The 21,900-nt window shown below is 40.9% G+C and overlaps 1 protein-coding gene across 13 annotated transcripts in view; it reads left to right on the top strand.

Moving 5' to 3' along the window:
- The window catches only part of LOC146353871 (cholesterol transporter ABCA5-like), an 84,399-nt gene that overhangs the window by 23,250 nt on the left and 39,249 nt on the right, over nt 1–21,900 (top strand). For all 13 annotated transcript variants that reach the window (XR_014788196.1, XR_014788198.1, XR_014788197.1 and 10 more), the window contains 15 exons: nt 3,430–3,571; nt 4,777–4,965; nt 8,333–8,480; nt 9,703–9,871; nt 11,539–11,597; nt 12,265–12,375; nt 13,279–13,454; nt 14,088–14,207; nt 14,863–15,001; nt 15,152–15,242; nt 15,553–15,692; nt 16,201–16,320; nt 17,430–17,631; nt 18,384–18,553; nt 21,286–21,458. Coding sequence is in view for 10 of the 13 variants with exons in the window: in XM_084837530.1 (XP_084693656.1) it covers nt 3,430–3,571; nt 4,777–4,965; nt 8,333–8,480; nt 9,703–9,871; nt 11,539–11,597; nt 12,265–12,375; nt 13,279–13,454; nt 14,088–14,207; nt 14,863–15,001; nt 15,152–15,242; nt 15,553–15,692; nt 16,201–16,320; nt 17,430–17,631; nt 18,384–18,553; nt 21,286–21,458 (2,149 nt within the window). In the remaining 3 variants the exon portion in view is untranslated. The remainder of the gene's footprint in view (nt 1–3,429; nt 3,572–4,776; nt 4,966–8,332; nt 8,481–9,702; nt 9,872–11,538; nt 11,598–12,264; nt 12,376–13,278; nt 13,455–14,087; nt 14,208–14,862; nt 15,002–15,151; nt 15,243–15,552; nt 15,693–16,200; nt 16,321–17,429; nt 17,632–18,383; nt 18,554–21,285; nt 21,459–21,900) is intronic.

Here is a 21,900-nt window from a genome sequence, read left to right as displayed (position 1 = left end):
TTTATCCTCACAACAACAACCCTGTGAGGTGGGTTGGGCTGAGAGTCTGTGACTGGCCCAAAGTCACCCAGTGAGCTTCCATGGCCGAGTGGGGACTAGAACCCGGATCTCCCGACTCTCAGTCCAGCACTCTAGCCACTACACCACACTGGTTTTCAGGGGTCACACAGCACATACTTCTGGGTGGGGTCAGGGAAGTAAAACTGAACGCCATCAGACTGGCAGGGGCTGCTCAGCCAGTGAGAGAGGCTTGTTTCCTGGCCCATGTCTAGGCACCCCTCTGCTATTACATTATTATAAATGGAGACCAATTAATAGGCTTCCTATGGGAGATTCCCCCCCCCCCCCCAATTTCGCCACAATCCAGCAATCTGCCATGGAGTTATTCGTCTCTCCTTTTCCCCAATGTGCACACTTTTGCCTTGAGAAGCCAAAATCCCCGGTTCTCAAGCGCAGCATCTGAAGGCCCCTCCGAGAGCATCTTGACTCCCGCCCCAATTTTGGCACATTCCACAATCTGCCGTGGAGTTATTGCTCCCACCCCATTTTCCCCATGTGCACACTTTTGCCTTGAGAAGCCAAAATCCCCGGTTCTCGAGTGCAGCATTTGAAGGCTGTCCCTGAGAACAGCCTCACTCATTTCGCCCCATTACAGCAAACTGTTGCGGAGTTGTTACTTCCACCACCACCCTCCCCCCCTGCCTTTCTCCTTCGCTGGGCATTTTCTCCTGGCTTGCAATGACAGCCTACTGAGACCTTGCCAGATCGGAGAAGCGACTTTATATAACATCAAAGAAGTGACTTTACACACTATTGGGGATGTGATTTAACACAACAATGGAGAAGCAAAGTAGTGCAAACATCAGAGAAGTGTATCATCATGGAGGGTAATTACTGGCAAAATGGGAGTGCAGGGTGATTCTGAAGGCTGGAAAGGCTCAGTGAGGACATGGCTAGGTGAAAGACACACCCCTGGGCAGGGCTATCATGCTGAAGTAAATGAAGAGGATAGGGGCACACAGCACCAGAAGCATGGAGAACCCGAATTAAAGAAATAGAGTAGAAGTAGTCTCAGAAAATCTGGCTTTTCTACCAGAATCTGCAGCATCTCCAGGGATGCTGCAGATTGGCCACAATGTCATCTGCTGCCAACAGTCTTGAAATGCTCCAAATTTGCAGCAGATCCCCCATGAGGACAGCCCCCTGGAGTCTAGCTGCTCTCAAAACCACTGTAGATTTCCCTTATACCATCACAGGCTCAGAGACAGGAATTCCATGATGTCTGATCAAGGAAAAAAAAAATTCCCCCATCTCTGCTCCCAGCCTTTCACTTCAAATTGGGCAAGATCCCAAGAAGCCCTGGGAACAGTTCCCTCAGACAGCATCTTGGGCACTATTTTCAGAGGTAAAAACCTGCATAGGTTGAGTTAAATTATAACCCTAGTACATTGTTACCTACAGTGTTCCAATTCCCCTTATTTTGGGAGGTCTGAAAAGAGAGATTTTTCCCGCTTCAGAGTAGTCCTGTATCTTGAACCAAATGATCGGTTCATTGATAGAATTAGTATGACAGCCATTTTTGAAATTGTTTGGTTAGTTATGTACCTTACCTCCTTAAGGAATTCATTTCAATATTTGTGCTGCAATTCTGTGCTTCATTCATTTTGAGATTGATATGAGGGCTCATTTATGGGTGCCACTTCATACAGCACTGTATAACATTTAAGGCATTTGACTTCAGCTTATACTTCTTCATGGTTTCTGTGAAATCCTATAATTGGGTTCTGCACCTATGCAGATCAAGTTCAGAATTTTTTAGATCTTTAGTTGAGAAGCTGACAATCCTACCTCTCCCTTCAGATAGAGAGGCAAGCCCCTCTGAGCAGGTTCTGAGGCAAGCCTTCCCTTTTCGGGTCATTTCTGGCCACTGTGACAACAGCATCATTAAGTACTTTCTCCTTGAGTTCCTTTTCTGAACTGCTTACAATGCAATACTATGCATATTTACTTGGAAGTAAGTCCCACTGTGTTCAGTAGAGCTTACTCACAGGTAAATGTGCAGATGGACTGCAGCTTTAGTTTCTAACTTTCTAGTCAGAGAGTGGTCCATTTCTTTTTATTTTTATGCATGTGGGAAAACAGTGGAAAGAGTTAACACAAGGAAACAAAATAAAAGTTAATATAACTAGACTGTGCTGTAACTGTTGTGGTACGCTCTCCACACTGTACAGCCATGGTAGTCTACCTTGCCTAGGTGAAGGCCACTAAGTAGATAGCTGTGGTCATTGCCAGATTTTCATCAAACAGGCATCCAGAAATTGCTCTTCCAGCCTTTTCATCTTTGTGTGTGTGAGAGAGAGAGGGAGAGAGAGATACTTGGCAGCCATTTCCTCAGTTATGGATTCAGTAGAGATGGAGGAGAAATTTGTTCAGTCCACATTTTAAAGTTCAGATTTTAATGTGAACTTACCTAAATCTAGGGGTGTACGGAATACTCACCCCATCCGGGGGAGGGGGGAGGCGATCCGTCCCTTCCCCCCGGAGTCCTGTTTGGCTGTCTCTGCTCCGTGGTGAGTCCGGGGAGCCCCTGGCTGGGGCTGCCTGCAGCCGGACTTCCGTCCGCTCCCGGGCTGCGACCGCAAATGGTGCCCGGCGTAAGGGACGCCATTTGCGTCCCTGCCCTTGGCCATGATTGGCTACATAAATATTTACGTAGCCTATCACAGCCAAGGGCAGGGACACAAATGGCGTCCACTATGCTGGACGCCATTTTGTTCCACAGCCCAGCAGCGGATGGCTGTGGAACAAAGATGACAATCTGGACCAGCCACCGCCAGGTAGGGTCCGTCCCAGGGGGATTTCAGGTGGTGGTGGTGGTGGGGTAGTCCGTTCGGCCACAGACTCGGGGGGGGGGGCAGATTCTGAAGAATCCAGCCTCATTGGAGTCTGTGGCGGATTTCTCCGCCATCCCTACCTAAATCACACTTCCTGAACCAATACAGAAGCCAAATCCTTCAGTATTTGTAATTGTCCAGATTTGTGATACAGTTCTCTGATCAAAAAATGATTACAAAAATATGAGTTTTAGGGGGAAGTGTGTACAAAAATGCATATATTAGTGAAATTAACACACAAAAATGCATTACATTAGGGGGAATTGCTTGTAAGAATGTGTATGTTAGGCAAAGTTGTGTGCAAAAATGTGTATATTAGGAGAGATGCACATGAAAATGTGCAAGAATTTTCATCTGACTTTTAAAAAAATCGTAAACTGATGCAGGAAAAGGACAGAATTACTTGCTCTTTGTGGGCAAAAGACTCAATTTTGAGACTGCACAGATTACTATTCAAACACTACAGGTAAGTAATCTGTAGTTGTACCGATGACTTTAAATTCATAAAACTTCATTGTGTTTTTCCTTTTTCTAGGCTTTCTTGGGTCCTACTGTACACCAGTCTGATATTTGTCATGTCCCTTCTCATGTCGATCATTGCAACATTCTCTTCGCTGTTTCCCAAAAGTAGCAGCTTTGTGATATTTCTTCTTTTTTTCCTATATGGAATATCCTCCGTAAGTGTGTGTGTGCATATATGTGTGTGCTCATTGTCAGTATACTGTGAATACTGAGGGTATTGTGTTTTAGAGTCCTTGTTATTGACATACTTAAGCAATTTGTTTCTGATGTGTTTTTCTCTCCTCTGAATGGTAGCAAGTTCCTTACCCCATCACATAAGAGGTCTAAAATAGTTACATCTGTGTATACATTTTGACAAATATTATTTCCCATTTCATGTTGAATGTATTAAAATGGGTACTAAATACAATCCTTCCACCTCCTTCAATATTAGATTTAATTGCAATATTCACTGTTTTCTTTTTTTAAAAAATATAACACTTTTAAATAGTTCTTAACTTTCCAATAGTAAGGTTGCCATTATCTTGGCAAAATTATCATTGATTTTATGATAATTTCATAGATCAGTTTCATAGCTGATACTGAGAGCTTCCAACTTACTGAATGTTTAAGTCCTACCTGAATTTTTAAGGGACATCTAGTGGTTAATGTTTCACGGTGCTTGCAGACATTTAATTATATCTGTGGTGGGCAGCTACATGCAGTCTCTGTGTACCGATAATATTCAAATTATTCTAATAATGTCAAGATACCCTACATCAATGAGCATCAACAGTCAGGCTCTTTATTGGTTTCTAATTGGTTCTCTGTTCTGAATTTGTTGCCCATCCTTGACATGGAACAGTTTGCACCTTGCAGAATCAGCTTCCCCCGCCCCCTTTTTTTGTGATTCTCAATCTGCTCATCGATGAATAAAATAGTGTAAAATCTCATACAGGGTTAGATCTAGGAAAATGACATAATTACCTAAATTGTATCTCAACCATTTAAATTATTTCTGAACCTAGACTCATAATTGTAAGGTGCTATTTTTTGAAAAGGCAACCTGTTTTAGGGTACTGTCAGATATTTTTTCATCACGGTTACCTTCTTTTCTCATTCTGGTCACATAATCAAAATGAGACAATGACTGTTACATTGGATCAACATCAAGCACCCTTAGGAAAAAGTTCTCAGCATTATGAAGCCAGTTGATTTCTTGCACCAGGTGCATTAATTGTCTGTAATAGGTATTACATGAGTAATGCATTGTAATCGTTTCAAAAGAAAAAAAAAGCATACATCGACATAAAAAGTATTACTTTAGTATTTTAAAGGAACAATTCTTGTGTATTGAAATAATTGTTCTATTTCTGTTTAGGTTTTCTTTGCATTCATGTTGACTCCTCTTTTTAAAAAATCAAAACATGTTGGGACAGTTGAATTTTTGTCAACCCTGGCTTTTGGTTTTGTGGGCCTGTCAATTGTCCTGTTGGAAGACTTTCCAAAGTCCTTTGTGTGGTTACTAAGTCCTCTGTGTCAGTGCACATTTTTAGTTGGCATTGCACAGGTTAGTAAAGTATCTTATTTACTTCCTACTATGGTATGCCAACTCATATGAACAGTAATTCCACTGTGGTTCAAATATTACATTTGATAAAATTTAAATGTTTCATCTCAGACTAAAAATATATTAACATTTTATATTTTTAAACTTGCAGTAAACATGTTTGATGGTTTTCTCATCAGTTAAAATATTACTTTCTGTTTTAAAACAAGAACTATGATTTCTGTAAACAAAGAGTACTCTTAGGAACATTGGTGCAAACTCATTTAATCTGGTACAAGATATGGACAGCAAAATCATTAGCTGGCACTATCAGCTGCATCTGGTACAAGAGCTTTCTCAACAAAACAGTATTGTGACACCTTAAAGACTAACTAAATTTGGGGTGGGTGGGGGGTAGTGGCATAGGTTTTGGTGGACTAGACCCACAGTGTTTTAAGGTGCCACAAAACAAGTGTGTTACAGAAAAAACAAGAAACACAGCTACCTCTGGAAGGAAACATTTGTACTAAGTGTACTGTCTTACACTTAGTACAAATGGTGATTCCTAATGCTTTCCCCCATGTCAATTGATCACTAGGTTTCTATAGGGGCATTTCATGCCACATCAGCAAATGTGTTTGCATCATACTCATGGATTTTATTCCAAAATCTATGGTCAGGCAATACTTTTAGACCTACCAAATAAGCACAAAATTATGGGCAACTTTTTAGGATTTCCAGATGTCTTCTTCAGGCAAGATGTTACAAAAAGTGGGGTGGGGGAGAGAGGGAGGAAGGGGGAACACTGACTTGATGCTGAAGTCAGGAAGTCTGCATGGTCAGAGTCTTAAGATGGAATGGAGAAAGAATCACAGATGAATTAGACTTTTCTAGGTATGATGCAGATTTCAGGTTACCCCTAGGATTGTTGGGAGATATTATGGCGGATTCTCCCATTTTTGAACATATAAAAACCAGTAGTTACTTGAATTCATCTCCAACCTTAGTCAAAATACACAGGTTCCTTCATAGGCAGAGAGCAAAAGTGAAGGGAAACATAGTATTTTTTATATTAGCAAATATATCTATAAGACAGCAGTAAGGGTGCCAGAAATGTACATGTCTTTAAAAAATCTGCACAAATTTCTGTAATTTTTGGATTAAAAGATGCTTACTTTATCCCTGTAATTTGATGATTCTTTTATCAAAGATATATTTTTGAACTAAAGCATTATACACTCAGCAAATATACACTAAGGCTGAACCTGTTACCGCATATACTATTGATTTGCATGGAGGATGAGATAATAAACAGGCCTAACCAAATTCTAGTTGGTGTTACCTCAAAAACTACCAAGATCCAGAAGATTGATATTCCTCAAAAAGGGATGAAATGTATGGCTGTAGGAGAGCCATTAAACACACCTCCATTGGCATAGCTGCCCAGCCACCAAAAGGGGAGTTATGACTCTGCAGTAGTCACAACAGTTCAGAAGCAGTCACATATGATTAAAATCTTTTTTGACAGAAGATAAGGCTAAGCATCCTATAGTTTTGTGCTTGTTTGGTATTGTTTATTTAACTGCTACATGAAGCACCTTTTATCCAAAAAGTACAGGAATCTGCATGGATCCAGTCATTACTGGATCTACTTGTACACAGGTTACTATGGGTGCAGAAATTCCCGAAAAATTGGAAATTTCCTAAATCTTTGGATGTCAATTATAGCTGTGCTTATGCAGATTTTGACACATAGCACTCTACATTTTTGAAAGAGATCTTAAATTCAAAATGAACCTGGAGAGAGCAATCCTGTGTTCCCTGGAGAGCATCCCTGGGAGCATAAGATTTTTCAGAATCCTCCTCCCAAAGCTGTAGACACTGTTATGTCTTTGGGAGGGGGACTCCAAAGTCCAATACCTCCTCCACCCCCTCACAGCCACCATGGAAAGAACTGCTGCACTTGCTTTCCAAGATCACAAAAGTGGCCTTGGAAGACCTTGTAGAGGTCTGAAAGAGGGCATTCTGAGGGGAAAGGAGAAGAGAGGCCAGATTACAAAGAATCCTATGGCCCCTTCAGCTTCAGCCCTGCCCCCACCAGTGCACCTTTTCTAGACTGGCTCAGAGGCCTGCCTAGAGAGAAAAACAACGGGAGGATGGAGAGGTGAAAATTGTCTCTATCACTCCATCTACCCTGCTGGTAGCAGCCTGGCAGGGCATTGGATACTCAGGCCCCATTTACAAGAGCCTTTTACTCCGGGGCGGCTGCAAATTGAGGTCCCTCGGGATAGGTGATGCAATCGCCACTTCATAGCCATCCTTGTTTTTCTCCTGGAAAATGCGGATTTCCAAGGAGGCGTTTTGCTGCGATGTTTTTCATTTCCTACGTGTTTCCCGCGGTTGCGAGCCATCTGTCCCTTCCCCAGACCGACTTCACATTTTGTGGTGGGTGTGTTGTAGACGTGCATAGTGCTTGCATCACTCTGTGATGCTCCTTTACTCCCCCGTCCCTTCGCAGCTGCACGGTTACAGAGGCACAGAGAGGTGTTTTCATTTATTTAATCACATTTTCACACAGTTTTTCAGCTTCATATCTTTGCAGTGGTTGTTTTGGACTCGGTGCCCAAGGGCCAGGGGGGTCTTGGGGGAGGACCAACTTCACTCTGGCCACCATTGCGGAGTGATGGATAGGCACGTCCTGCTCTCGCGAACCATCGCAAGAGTCTCGGGATGAGGAACTGACAAACAGATGGTGTGGAAATGAAGGGACACAGAACACCCACTTTTTACCTAAGGTGGGATGGAAAAACACAACAGAACCCATAAAATACAAAACAGACACTGCAGTGTCACACCCAGATGCTCATGGGACTGCACAGCTGCACATTAAGGTATAATGGCAAAAAAAGATGGCATGGCGATGTCCATTAGGGAAGCATGCAGTAAATCGCGAGTGTATACCACCAGAAGCTAATTCGAAGCTGCAATGCTGTGCAGCTACGACAGAGTGGGGGGTGAAAGCGGTGCCATGTAAATGGGGCCTCAGAAGTCTCTGAGTTCGGAGGCTTCTGTCTTACAGGGGAGCAACCCATAGGACTGCACACTTAATGACTTTTGTAGGTAATCTCATTCTATGGCAAAAAGAATGCGCACACGTTTTATGGGAAATGCTCCGTTCGCAGTGACAGGGAAAAATATTTTGGCTGTAAATGTATTTCAGTACGTATAATGACTGCAATATTTCAACAAAATCCATGACCATCATGTGCCAAATTTTGTTGATTTGTCATAGAGTACCCCCATAGTGTTAGTTATTTTCCCTAAGTTCTATTTTTAATGCAGTAATGCTGTTCCATGGCATCTACAGCTTTCTTTTCTTTTGTTGCAGGTTATGCATCTGGAAGATTATGAAGAAGGAACTGCTTTCTCAAATTTAACTCATGGCCCTTATCCACTAGTTATTGCTCTTATGCTATTAGCCCTTGATAGTATGCTTTATCTTCTCCTAGCAGTTTATCTGGATCAAGTTATTCCAGGTATGCTTGAACTTCTAAAAAACAAAAATACTTAAGAACAAAACACCTCAAAGTGGGGTATTAAGCTCCCAACTCAGTACAAAGTTAGCAACAAAGTCATGTAGGGCAAAACCTTGAGGGTTCATTGCCCATCTGCACAGGGGTTTGCCTATTCTGATAATTAAATAGGATGAATGTTGAAAACTAAATTTAAAATATATTTTTAAAAACTATAATCCAGATATAAAAATCACAGTACTAGTCATGATTTTTTTTATTAAAAGTTCCAGATTTGGTACTTGGGGCAAGTTCTGTTGGCCTAAGGCATGCGTTTTTAGTCACCAAAGACATATCATTGATGTACTCCATATTGGTCAGAGGAACGTGCCAACCCATTAAACAAAGAAAGGTGGTCAGTTGCCAACTATATTGCGGGGGGGGGGGGGGGAGATGTATGAAACACTCGAGGGAATGAAGTCACATGTATACTGGAGACAGGGCCATTGAAATATTTCAAATCATACGTTTCTGTCTTCATCTATCCTTCCTTCCTTCCTTCCTTCCTTCCTTCCTTCCTTCCTTCCTTCCTTCCTTTTTTTCTAGTTTAAAACTGTAAATCCGAAAAACAAGTAACAATTTTTATGTCTCAGATAATACTTTTACCCACAATGGCTTAGCATTATTTGTCCAAACTGGGCAAAAATGCTAGTTGGGAATTATGGGAATTGCAGTCCAACACATCTAGAGGGCACTAGGATGAGGAAGGCTGGTGTAAGGCAAGTGGTGGGAGGAATGCTTAGGTGAATTAATATAGTGCCAAATAATGATTTGGTGTTACATCTGAATGAACCTAGTGTGTTAGATATGAGACAAAGGAATCCTTGTGAACAAAGTCTCCTAGGCTGCTATTCAAAATAATTCTGCAAAGTCTTTTTAATGTATACTCCTGTTGGATTTGGAAAAAACATTTACACTACATGTATCCGCTGATGTATTTGAGCAAAGGAATTAAGCTTTAGCTTAAATTTATTTATTTATTTATTAGATTTATTAGATGACATACTCTTGTACTGGCAAACTTTCCTGAATCAGGGACTAAACCCAAAATAAACATTAAGTTTTCTCAACAATCTAAAAATCAGGAAGTCATAAATTTGGAAAGCAGTCAAAATATATGCACCTATATACTATGCCCAACTTGTATTTACACTTTACAGACTTTTCTTCCTCTTTTATTGCTCAGGGGAACATGGATTGCGGCGAAGTTTTTTCTTCTTCTTGAAGCCCTCATTTTGGTTAAAGCGAACAAGAAATTATAAAGAATTGTATGAGAGCAGCATTAATGGGAGCTTAGATTTCAATGAGATCATCGAACCTGTATCTTCTGAATTTCAGGGAAAAGAAGCTATCAGGTATGATTGATAATGCTGTGATTTAACTTCAATTGCCGATGTCAGTTATTAATATTTTTGTGCAAGTTTTAAGTTGTAGAAGGGAGCAATCCTATCCGGATCGACAGTCGCCTCCGAGTCTGGGGACGACCGCCCATCCAGTGCAGGGCGGGAGGAGTGGTGAGGAGTGGATGTCCTCCACGCTCCCACCACCATGCTTTCACAGCTAGACAGCCGATTTTGGCTGCCTAGCTGCGGGACCTCGGAGTGCGGAGAGAGGCGGCCAGACAACACATAGGAAGTGTCATACTGGTACTTCCAACCTCCCCACCCTGCCCCGCCCCTGGGAACACCCTGTTTTCCCCTTTCCGCACTGCTCTTCTGAGCATGGAGCACGGTGCCAATCTGTGCTGCCTATGAGGCAGTGTGGGAGGGGGTGGAGGTCAATTTTCTGGGATCCAACCAATCCTGTGGCCATCTAGCTGCTGTCCAGCGGCCATAGGATTGCACCCTAAGTTAACTGTGTAACTTGTATATGCAACCATTGCGACTGGTAATTATCTGTTTGCTCGAGGAAATGTTACGTGATTTTCATATGTAAATATATGCACTCCTCTGTGAAGCTATGATTTTTATCATATTGATCATAGGCAAAGTCTACATTAGGGAAAGACAGTGTTAACTAATGGTGTCTTTGTCAAATTACAACACTGGGTTAGATCCAGACTTAGTCATGCTTTGAGTAGGCCCAATGAAATCAATGAGACTTAAGTTAGTTATGGCTGACTCAAGTCCCATTGATTTCAGTGCATCTTCTGTAAGCATGATTAAGTCTGGATCCAGTTGACTGTAAATAAGCGTCTGTGTATGTGGCCCAAAAGTACATGCATGTAGGGGTTGCGTGGGATGCAACTATTGCATGTATCAAGCATTTCTTTGCTGAGAAAAGGCAACAAGGAAGACTCTGCATCAAGTCTGTTGGATTGTAACTTTTGTCTAGCGGGATGAACCAAGGAATAAAATATAGCTACTTTAATTTATTGCTCAAGAGACAGAAGCTCTTTTCAAAGTGAAACTTAGCGTGATTTCTTGTTAAGGCAATTAAATTTTCTTCTCTAAGTGCTGAAAATAGTATGTAGGTCTTTCTGTATGAACTAACTTAGTGCTGATAAAAAGTGGTGCATATTCCTTCCAACATATATGTGAAGCCATTTAGCCAGATTTTTATTAATGTGACATGCATGCAAACACAAATAAAGTGGGTTTTGTGGTTTAGAAATGTACCATTTAGTCCTTTACAGCAGTGTTGCACTGTATTCTGTAGCCAAGCCTGTTTTCACATTAGCTATTGCTTATGTCTCTCAAAAAATAATTCATGAGAAATCTAAGTACAGAAGAAAAGATGGTCAAGTACCAAATATGGTTCAGGAAAACATATTTGGTACTTCCTTTCTGAGCAAAGAGTTATGGGAGAGAATTAAAACATGTATGCTCCACCTTCATTTTGTCTCAAGGGAACTGTGCTTCTCTGAATATGTAGATCACCTTTCATTATGAAGTGAAGCAGTATTAGTTACAGTAATATAAATATGTAATTGCTACATGTTGTTTGCTTTCATCCTGCTAGGAAGAGTCTACCAGAGTTCTGCATCACTTTTTAAAAGTAAAATTAGCTTGTCTTTTTTCAGAATCAGCTGTGTCCAGAAATCTTTTATTAAGAAGGGTGAAACTGTGGAGGCTCTGAAAAGTAAGACTTTTTAGGTTTTTAGCTATCTGGCAGAAGTGGGAGTCCTTGTAGTTCAGGTGCTTCCCATTTGTTGCATTCATTTTTAAAAATTAATTAATTATTTCCCCACCTTTCTGCCAAATAAAAATGGCCCCTAAGCCAGCTAACAATAATAAAATAATATTTAAAAAATTCAAATTAAAACATAACATGAGAACAAATATTAAAACACAGTTTAAAACACAACAATAAAAGAAATAGATGGTACCCAACTAATTAAAACCCCCTTCAGCAATATACCAGCTTATATACCAAAGGACTGCCTGAATAAAAATGTTGCCTCCTGGGAGAGAAGAAACAAACCTAACTTCCTTTGACAGGGAGTTCTAGAGTCTGGAAGTAGCCACAGAGAAAGCCCTTTCTCACATCCCCACCAAACAATGGGGGCCACAACATAACATGGGGGTGGGTTTCTCTTAACAATCAATGATCTATTAAGCTATCTGGGTGTTTAGTTATGTTAACTATTAAATGTTATATTAAATGATGAATGAAAATGCACTCTAAGGATGAATGGAAGTGTATTCTATATGGCAGTGTCTGAATATTTGGTAGGGATGCTTGGAGCAATGCCTTCTATCATCATTAATTACCCCCCACCCCCACCCTTGCTCCACTCTTTTATTAGGTTTATCCTTTAACATATATGAAGGTCAAATCACAGCATTACTTGGACACAGTGGAACAGGAAAAACAACATTAATGAACATCCTTTGTGGACTGTGTCCACCTTCTGATGGTAAATATTGTCAAAATGTATCCAGTGTGTCAGATTTGGGGGCAAGAAAAAAGCTGCTGAAAGAGGCAGTATTTCTTTCTGGTTTTTGTCTTGAAGAGTTTTTAATATATTTCTAGAAAAAATTAAACAGATGGAATTACTTGCTCAGGGTTGAGGAGTGCAGCAGCAGGCATCAAGCCTCCTGCTACACTCTTTTGTGTACATTCAGCCAAGTTCCACCCAGAACCCCTGGATATGACTGGGGGAGACTCCCCTCGCTTCTCCACAGCAGCATCTTGCACATGTACTAGAGAAAATTGGTTCACCCTTGGGTGTTTCAACTGCAGATGAGCTTATTCCTCCTGTTCTGCTCCATTATTGTTCTGTGATTCTATTCTGCTTTAGGTTCCATTGCAGAGTTCTTTCAGCAAGAAAAGATAATTTCCAGATGTTGATAATGGATTTTGCTTATATGCCCTCACACTTCGCTTACTACACATTTTCTCAGTTTGGTTTTCAAAAATTTCTTTCTGCACTTAGTGCATCAGTGTAGAGTAACAACAAACAAAACGCTGCTCCTCCTCAAAAGAAATCATCCTTTTTATTTCTCCCCCTTTCTGCACGACCCCAGGAACTAGTTTAATGTAATGGCTTCCTTTCTTCCTGCCAATTATGGAAACGCAAATGCAAATAAATAGCAGATTCCACTGTTGTAAGTGTGGTTCTAGTAATTAGGAATCCCAAAGTAGGGGAAATTCATTAGGGAAGAATTTCACAAGGATCACTAGTTCCCACATATAGGCTGTTGCTCACTAAATCAGAGTGGCCATTTTATGTTGACGGCCCTATCAGCAGTCCATGAATATTTTCAGTCTAATCTTTCTTTTATGTGGTAATCTTTTCTCCCATCATTTTTTTCATTAGGGTTTGCATCCATCTATGGATACAGAGTTTCTGAAATAGATGAAATGCTAGATGCAAGAAAGATAACTGGAGTTTGCCAGCAGTTAGATATATATTTTGATGTATTAACAGTGCAAGAGAATTTATCAATAGTTGCCTCAATTAAGGGGATACCTCCCAATGATATGATACAAGAGGTGAGTAAATTTGATACAACCTGTATAGTGGATACAATCATTTTTAATGTCAAAATGTTACCATGAATGTTTCCGTACAATAAGCTATATATTATTTTATATGAATGATTTCAGATTTTATTTGTCTAAGCTTTTTTAAAAAAACAAAAACAAAACTCTGGTCCCATAACATTCTGCTTTATTTTAGTAGTCATTCGAAAACATGGAAGCATGTCAGGGGGTGAGAGAAGAATGACATTAAGTGGGCATGAGCATCCATTTTTCCCGAGTTTCCTTTCTAGAAGTACCTGCAAACACCTCTTTAATTTCACTCATGTTTAAAAAGAAGTTTGATCTGGTACAAGAGGTTTCGTAAAAATAACAAAATATGAATATAGTGCATGTGCACCAACAATGTATTATCTTTGAAAAGTTCTCACCTCAAATACTCAAACTGCTTTTTTGAAATTTGGGGGAAGTTAAATTGAAGTTTGAGGTTCTGGATCATGTCCATAATCTATTAGATTGTTCTAAGATATACAATTGTATATAAGCCACCCTGAGCCTTGAGGATATAGCATGATAAACATCAAAATAATAACGTATTACTTGCTTTAATTACCACTAAGTACTTTTTATGCTTGATTTCATAAGGTCCAGAAAGTTTTACTAGATTTGGATATGCAGCCCATTAAAGATAACCAAGCAAAAAAACTAAGTGGAGGACAAAAAAGAAAGCTTTCAATTGGAATTGCAATTCTTGGAGATCCCAAGGTAAAGACCAGAAGAACTGAAAGGTTGATTGGTGCTGTAATAATTCGTCATTTTCATACAAAATATATTCAGAGAGGTAGCTGTGTTAGTCTACTGCAGCACAAGCTACAAATTGTCTTGTAGCATCTTGAAGACTAAGACACAGATATGCCTTAGTCCTACAGATGTGCAGGACCAAATTCACACAGACACAGCCCAAGAGGCTTTACCAGGGGTCTTCTGTCTATTACATAAAATAGCCAGATGAGGCAGTCCTGGGCATCTTATCGTTTGGGGCATTGTGACTAAGTTGGGATGTCTAGTTTTGAATAATTCATTCATTTATGTCTGGTTATATGAACACCACTCCCAGATAATATCAATTATATATTGGAGCCATCAATACTCCAAGTTACTTGCAGAACACTACTGATGGTTGGTCTTTAAGGTTCCACAAGACTATGCAATATACACATGACTCTGCACTGCTTGTATGTTACAGTTGAGGATGTGTAACAGTTAAACAATCCAGGAATTGGGAGTGTTACGTCTGAACCCACCCAGTAACTTAAGTACTTAAATTTGCACTTACAATAATCTCGTTGCCAAATATTGTTTGTACTTGTAAAACGAATACTTAAGAGTTTTATATATTGTTTTCCTGACCAATCTTTAGGTATTATTGTTAGATGAACCAACTGCTGGCATGGATCCATGCTCCCGACATACAGTTTGGAACCTCCTGAAAAACAGAAAAGCCAATCGAGTGACAGTGTTCAGTACCCATTTCATGGAGGAAGCAGATATTATCGCTGGCAAGTACAATTAGGCACCTGTGTGTTAAATATATCCCAGTCGTACATAGCATGAATAAGACTTTTTGTTAATACAGCCAGCTTGTTTTTCCTTTCTTTGTGACTGTACAAACCGTTATGACTAAAGGCCCCTTCTGCTCTTGTTTCTAGATCGGAAAGCTGTGATTTCCCAAGGAATGCTGAAATGTCTTGGCTCCTCTCTCTTCCTTAAGACAAAATGGGGAATTGGCTATCGCTTGAGGTATCTTTTAGTAGACTGCAGGCCTATTTCAGTTATATGAACTCCACTAATCACCAGAATACCATATCAGAGTGACATGCTCTTAAACCCACTGAAATCAATGGACTGTGTCCAATATCTACATCTTCACTGTTAGGAGATTAAATATGAATTCGTAGTTATAACTGTTGCTATTCAGTTGGACAAGAAAACACAGTTTCTCTTTAAATTGACTTAAAGTATATTCTTGCTGCTTATTTCTATAGTGTAAAAAATGAGACCCACTTTGTAAACAATAATGCTTCTATCTTGTGTGTGTATTTTTCCTTAGTATGCACATAGACAGGTACTGTAACACAGAAGGTACAGCATCTTTGATCAGACAGCATATCCCTGGAGCCAATTTGTTAAAACAGAATGAAGAGCAGCTTGTGTATGCCTTACCATTTAAAGACATGGACAAGTTTTCAGGTATAATTAATCTCTCTATTGAACATAGGTGAAAAGTGAGCAGATTGGGGAATTTCTGAAAACCAGGGAAAGCAAAATTGAAAAGGTCTTCAAGAGGGATAACTCATACTAGGCTTTGACTTCAGTCCTATTATGCAGAAGAAAGCAGTGGCTATTCTGAAAGAGGGCATCTGCCCCCAAACTCTTTTTTTCCATATTTTTTATTCAGGTAACCTTGTTTCTCTCCTTTGTAAGTATTGGGGTGGGGCGTTGTACAGTATACAGGAAATATATGACCCAAAACCTTCAAAACTCAGGTACAATTTTGTCACTATCATGATTGAAGAAAAATATTTTGCATGGCATTGGACCTTGAAATGTACAGTGGTTAAACAATTGTGATAATGAAAGCCTTGTTGTGATTGCGCTAAGCAGCTTAAAGAAACAAGAGAACATGATTGCAAAGAAATGTAATTGTATTTCCTAGTAGTAGCTTTACTATTACTGCTAGTTTTTCTTCTTCTTTTAGCACTGTTTGCTGATCTAGACACTCATTCCCATTTGGGTGTTATTTCGTATGGTGTTTCTATGACCACCTTGGAGGATGTGTTCCTCAAGCTGGAAGTTGAAGCAGAAATTGACCAAGCAGGTGAGAAGCAACTGCATAATTTCCTGTAGTGTTTTTTCATATGATCTGATAATCACAATCACATTATTAAAACTTTATTTCAACTCATAAAATACCATTTGTAATGTGGGAATACTGTACAAGATTGCATTCTTCTGAAGTATTTAGAATGTAGTGTGCAATCGTAAACTCACTTACTGGGGCTTAAGGCACATTGAAGTCACTGAGGCATCTTAGGATTGCGGTGCAAGAGTAGGTGGAGCTGTGTGGTTTGAAAGGGCCCTGAGCCCCCCATGCACTCCACCACCCTGCTTTTCACTGCCTGTGCTGTCCTGGCTTTCTCCTACCCCCATCCTGATTCCTCACTCTCATTCCCCCAAGAAAGGAACAGTTAATTAATTTTTGTTTAGAAGACATCATACAGCATGCTGGGCAGCCAGACAACCTCTGTAAAAAAACTTTTAAAAGAAAGGAAAGGGGACCAAACCATTTCTTTCCCACTTCCTGTTCATTCTCCCTCCTCGCTTACTCTCCCTCCTTCCCTTTTCCTTGCTGCAGTAGCAATGCCTTCTTTTCTTTTTTTAAATACTTTTTACAGAAGAGGTCAGGCAAACTGTGGGGTGATGCTCCAGTCACACACCCATCTTCATTTCTCCAAAGTGCCTCTGGACCTCTTGCGGCACAGCACACCTGACCTCTTCTGAGAAAAGTTTCTTTAAAACAGAAATTAAGGTGTCACTATCACTGCTGCACTGTCATTTGGGGGCCCTATAGGCTGTGGGGCTCCAGACCTGTACCCCAGACCTAAAAGTACCACCTTTCTAGTGAATGGTGGGGTTGGTCCTTGAATTTGTTCTTCCCATGCAGCCAATTTTTTGTTTAATTATTCCCCGTTTAAATTAACAATACCACTTTTTTCTTCCTCTTGGATAGTTCTTATATCTGGCACTACTAAAGACTGTACATCCCTTAGAATACTCTGATGCACCTAATTTAGCATTTTACTAACAATGTCAGGAAATGTTAGTATGTTACTAACAACTGCAATAAACACTAAGCTTTATGGATCAATGGTCTGGTCAGAATGACTAAATTCTAGGTTGCTTGACCTATTCGCCTCTCTTTCCCAGATTTCAGTGTATTTAACCCAGAGCAAGCTGAAGAGGAAATGGATACAAAATCTATTGATGAGTTAGAGCAAAGCCTACTAATGCTATCTGAGACAAAATCTTGTACAGTGAGCAGCAAGTCTCTTTGGAAAAAGCAGGTCTTTACTGTGGCAAAAGTTCATTTCCTTAACTTAAAACGTGAAATGAAATCAGTCACGGCAGTGTAAGTATCTAATCTTTGGGTTTATTTAATCAAAATATTAGAAAGCAGCTTATTGATGTGCGAAGGAGAAATAAAAATAAGGAGCATCAGTTTGACAAGCTGATTATATATAATCTTCCAAAAGTGTAAAACCTGTTCAGGTGCAAGCCTTTAGTGGGTAGGATTGAGTAGTTTTAGTTTCTTCCACTGATGTTAGTATATTTCAAGACCATGGGTGGCTCCAGGGTCCTTCAGTGGGGGGCCCTCTAATGGCTCCCCCGTTTACCTAGCACTGGTGGGCAGGCAGCGGCAGAACTCCAAATACCGCAGCAGTAGGAAGTGGCTGGCCAGGCAGCAGCAGCGGTGGTGTTGCAAGTGTACCTCTGGCTTCCATCTTAACTACATACAACAGGGGTGGAAACATCTTGGGACATTCGGTAGGGAGTTATAACCCTCTCTGTCCAGCACGTCATGATGGGGATGAAAATTGGGGGGCCTCCCCTCCCCAGCTGATCTGATTCTCCATTACAGCACACTGGGTGGGGAGGTTTGAACATGCCACAATGGGGCTGGAGGTCATGGTAGGAGAGGGATGAGGCCAGGGGCATGGCCTGGGAGAGTGCCATGGGCTGGATCAGGAGGTTCCCTATCTACAATGTCCTGAATATAGTGTTACTCTAGGATCAACACCACATTTGGGGAGTGAAGGACAACCATTCTTAAATAGACTGGAATATAATTTACATCAGTTTTACTTATGCTTTTTCTTTCAGGCTCTTGCTGTTCACAGTTTTTCTTATTATTCAGATTTTTATGTTTCTTATACATCATTACTTCAAGAATGCTGTGGTCCCTATCAAACTGTCTCCAGGATTATACTTTCTTAAGCCCAATGAAACTCGTCACAAGTACAAAACCACTCTTCTCATTCAAAACTTGACTGGTAAGAAGTGAAAAAGCAACTGCACTTTAATTGGGCTGCACTTTCATCAACTAGCACCATCTGGTCTGGTTTTATGGGATCACTTTCAATTCTTGCAGCCTGAGGATGTGAACAAGGTGCTTAAAAATGTTCACCAAATCAACTGTAACCTCAACTCATGCCCAAAGGGTGGGTCCAGGAGATGATTCATGCCTTGAATGAGGTGGTTGTGAAACCACGTTTTAAGGGAACCAGGGAGAGGGCCTTTCAGTGGTGGCCCCGCATCTCTAGACTCAGCTTTCATCAGGGCCCTTCTTTGCAGGTGTACAAGAAGGCTCTGAAGACCTGCCTGTTTTCACTGGCTTGCCTATCATCTGTGGGATGCAGGTTTTATTGTGTAATTTGTTTTTATAGTATTTTATTGGATTTTTATTCCCTATTTGTATACGTTGGTATGGGTTTTTTTTATCCTCTATACTGCCTTGAGAGGGTTTTACCCTTAAAGGCTTCCTAATAATGATTTTAAATAAATATGACATCCTCACTGATTCCAGAAGATTGTAACAACTATTGCCCAGTTGCAAATATCCCCATTTTTTGCAAGGTTCTTGGGAGGCTGGTGGTGGCCCAACTCCAGTTGCTGTTAGGTGAAACAGATTATTTAGACCAGGACCCTAGAACCTCAGGCCTGGGGGCCAAATCTGGCCCATCTGTGGTCTTGATCTGGCCCTCTGGGGTTCCCTGGAAGGCCACACCCCTTCTGCTGGCCCTACGCTTTTCTCCCTCCCACAGATCATTTGATGGTTTCCCAGCTTGTGTGCCTTTTTGCCATTCTAAAAGGTTGAAATGCCTCTCCCAAGGCTTAGTTACTGACAGTAAGAACTTTAAATTAAAATGTGCTGGTATTTTTGGCCCCACCCCTTTTGCCTTCCACCAGCCCCCTTTTGCCTTCGGCCTCACCCACCACTGGAATGTGGCCTCCAAGAGCTTGTCTGAAATAGAATTTGGCTGAAAGAGGTTCAACACTCCTAATTTAGACCCAGTTCAATCTGGGTTTAGGCTGTGGTTTGGCACTGAAACAGTCTTGGTCACTCTGATGAATGAGCTCTGTCAAGAGAGAGACAGGAGGAGGGTGACTTGATTCTCCTTGATCCCCCTCAGTGGCTTTGGTACCATCAACCATGATATCTTGCTCTACCATCTCTGTGGATTTGGGTTGGGAGATGCAGTAATACAGTGGTTCTAGGGTTGGTTTCATAAAGTAGTACTGTGGGATTTCTGCTCGTCCCCATGGCATTTGAGGTGTGGGGTCGTGCAAGGTTCTATCTTATCCCCCATGAATTTTAACATCTATATGAAGCCACTGGATATGGCATGAGATGTCATCAGTATGCAGACAAAACCCAGCTCTATTTTTCTTCAGCGTCAGAGTCAAGTGAGGATGTAGAAGTCCTGAACTGTCTATACTCAGTAATAGGTTGGATGACAGCCAATAAACTGAAGCTGAATCCTGAAAAGACGTAGTCATTGTGGGTTGGTGATTCTCTGGTTCAGGGAGTCAGTGTATTATCTGTTCTGGATGGGGTCACACTTCTCCTGAAGGAGCACAAGCACAGTTTGGGAGTGCTCCTTGATTGAACGGTGTTACTAGAGGCCCAAGCAGCCTCAGTTGTTTAGAACACGTTTTATCAGCTTCAGTTGCTTCATCAGCTGCAGTCTCTAGACAGTGATAGCCTGACGATGATTCAGGCTCTGGTAACCTCAAGGTTGGGTTACTGTAAAGCATTACATGTGGAGTTTGGAAACTTAAGCTAGTACAGAATTCAGTTTCTAGAATTCTGCAGGTTTACCTAGATGGAACCACGTTACATCAATTCTGGTAGAACTACATTGGCTGGCTTTTTGCTACTGAGCCCAATTCAAGATGTTGGTGCTTGCTTCTAAAGCCCTAAACGGTTTAGAGCCCAAGTACCTGAAGGAGAGCCTCCTCCTATATCAACCTGCCATGCTTTAAGATTATCAGAGGAAGCACTTGTCCACATGTGATCTATAGGATAAGTGCATGTACAGAAGAGAGAGCCTTCTCTGTGGTGGTACCCTGGCTTTGGAATGCCCTCCCAAGACAGGTATGCTTGGCACCAGTAGTGTATTCCTTTTGGCAACAGGTTAAAACCTTTTAATTGGCCCAGGCATTTAAAATTATTGCATTTTCAGCTGGCTGCATAGTTTTTTCCCCTTTTAATTGTAATATATTGTTTAACGCTTTTGTTTGTATTGATTTTAAATGTTTATGTTTACCACTCTGAATTCCATTTTTGTATGAAGGCACAGTTTAGAAATTCTCCAAATAAATAAATGAATAAATCCTGTTGACCAAAGGCTTCTGGCACCTTTGGGCACTGACATGCTCTAGGGTTCAGTGAGTGCTCAGCCTCCTCCTCTGACTCCACAGGCAAGGTAGGTTCATCAGGAGCCCTGTCTGTGGGTTCCTCACTGTTGCCAAATGGCCTGGTGTAGCATCTTTGGTGGGGTGGGGTGGGGTGGGATGGGGGTGAGAAGTGCCTATGGGAGTGCTGGAGTTGGGAGATCTCATGGAGTCTTTGGCTTTGGAGTCTTTGTCAGAGGAGGAGATTTCCTGGCAGGGAAGTTCTTGCATTTTTGAAGCTTTGTATGTACACTGAAATTCAGTTGAGTGCAAGGAGTCTCCACATTTGTGATAGTCTCATGTCACTTTCTTTGTTGTCTTAATCTAGGATTAAACATTGATGACATCATCACCTCTCTTAGAAACCAGAATGTATTGACAGAGATATTCAATGGCAGTGATTATGGATCAGTGGACTCCCACAGTACAGCATTAAATGGCAGTGGTTATGTATCATTTGCCCCACACAGTGCAGCATTAAATGTATTTCGTTTAGACAAGGTGAGAAGAAATAGTGGTCCTTTGGGAACATAGAGGGCTGTAATAAATTATTGTGTGTATAATTGTGTACATGTGGTTATAGGGTGTGATCTGAAAGCATATGATAAAGCAACGTTGCTGGCAGCTAAGCAGGTAAGTGCCTGGATGGGAGAATGCCTGAGAAACGTATGTACTCTGTCTTGAGTTCTGTGATGAAAGAAGCTGGGATGGGGGGATTCATTTGGTTCAAACGTTAAGACAAACTGACTCAATTCACACTTCCCGAACTAATATCGAAACCAGGACTCAATTACCCTTCAGTTTTCACACTTCTCTGGATTTTGAGATGCAGTTCTGTGATTAAAAAAATGTGTACAAAAATGTGTGCATTTTTGTATGAATTTCTGCTGATGTATGCATTTTTGTATTTCTCCTAATGCACACATTAGCAGAAAAGTATACA

This window comes from Heloderma suspectum, chromosome 2, assembly GCF_057233095.1.
Source record: "Heloderma suspectum isolate Gila_16-S chromosome 2, 16-S_ref, whole genome shotgun sequence".
Lineage (NCBI taxonomy): Eukaryota > Metazoa > Chordata > Lepidosauria > Squamata > Helodermatidae > Heloderma > Heloderma suspectum.
The sequence above is the reverse complement of the archived record's forward strand: the minus strand, read 5'-3'. Positions and strand labels throughout refer to the sequence as shown.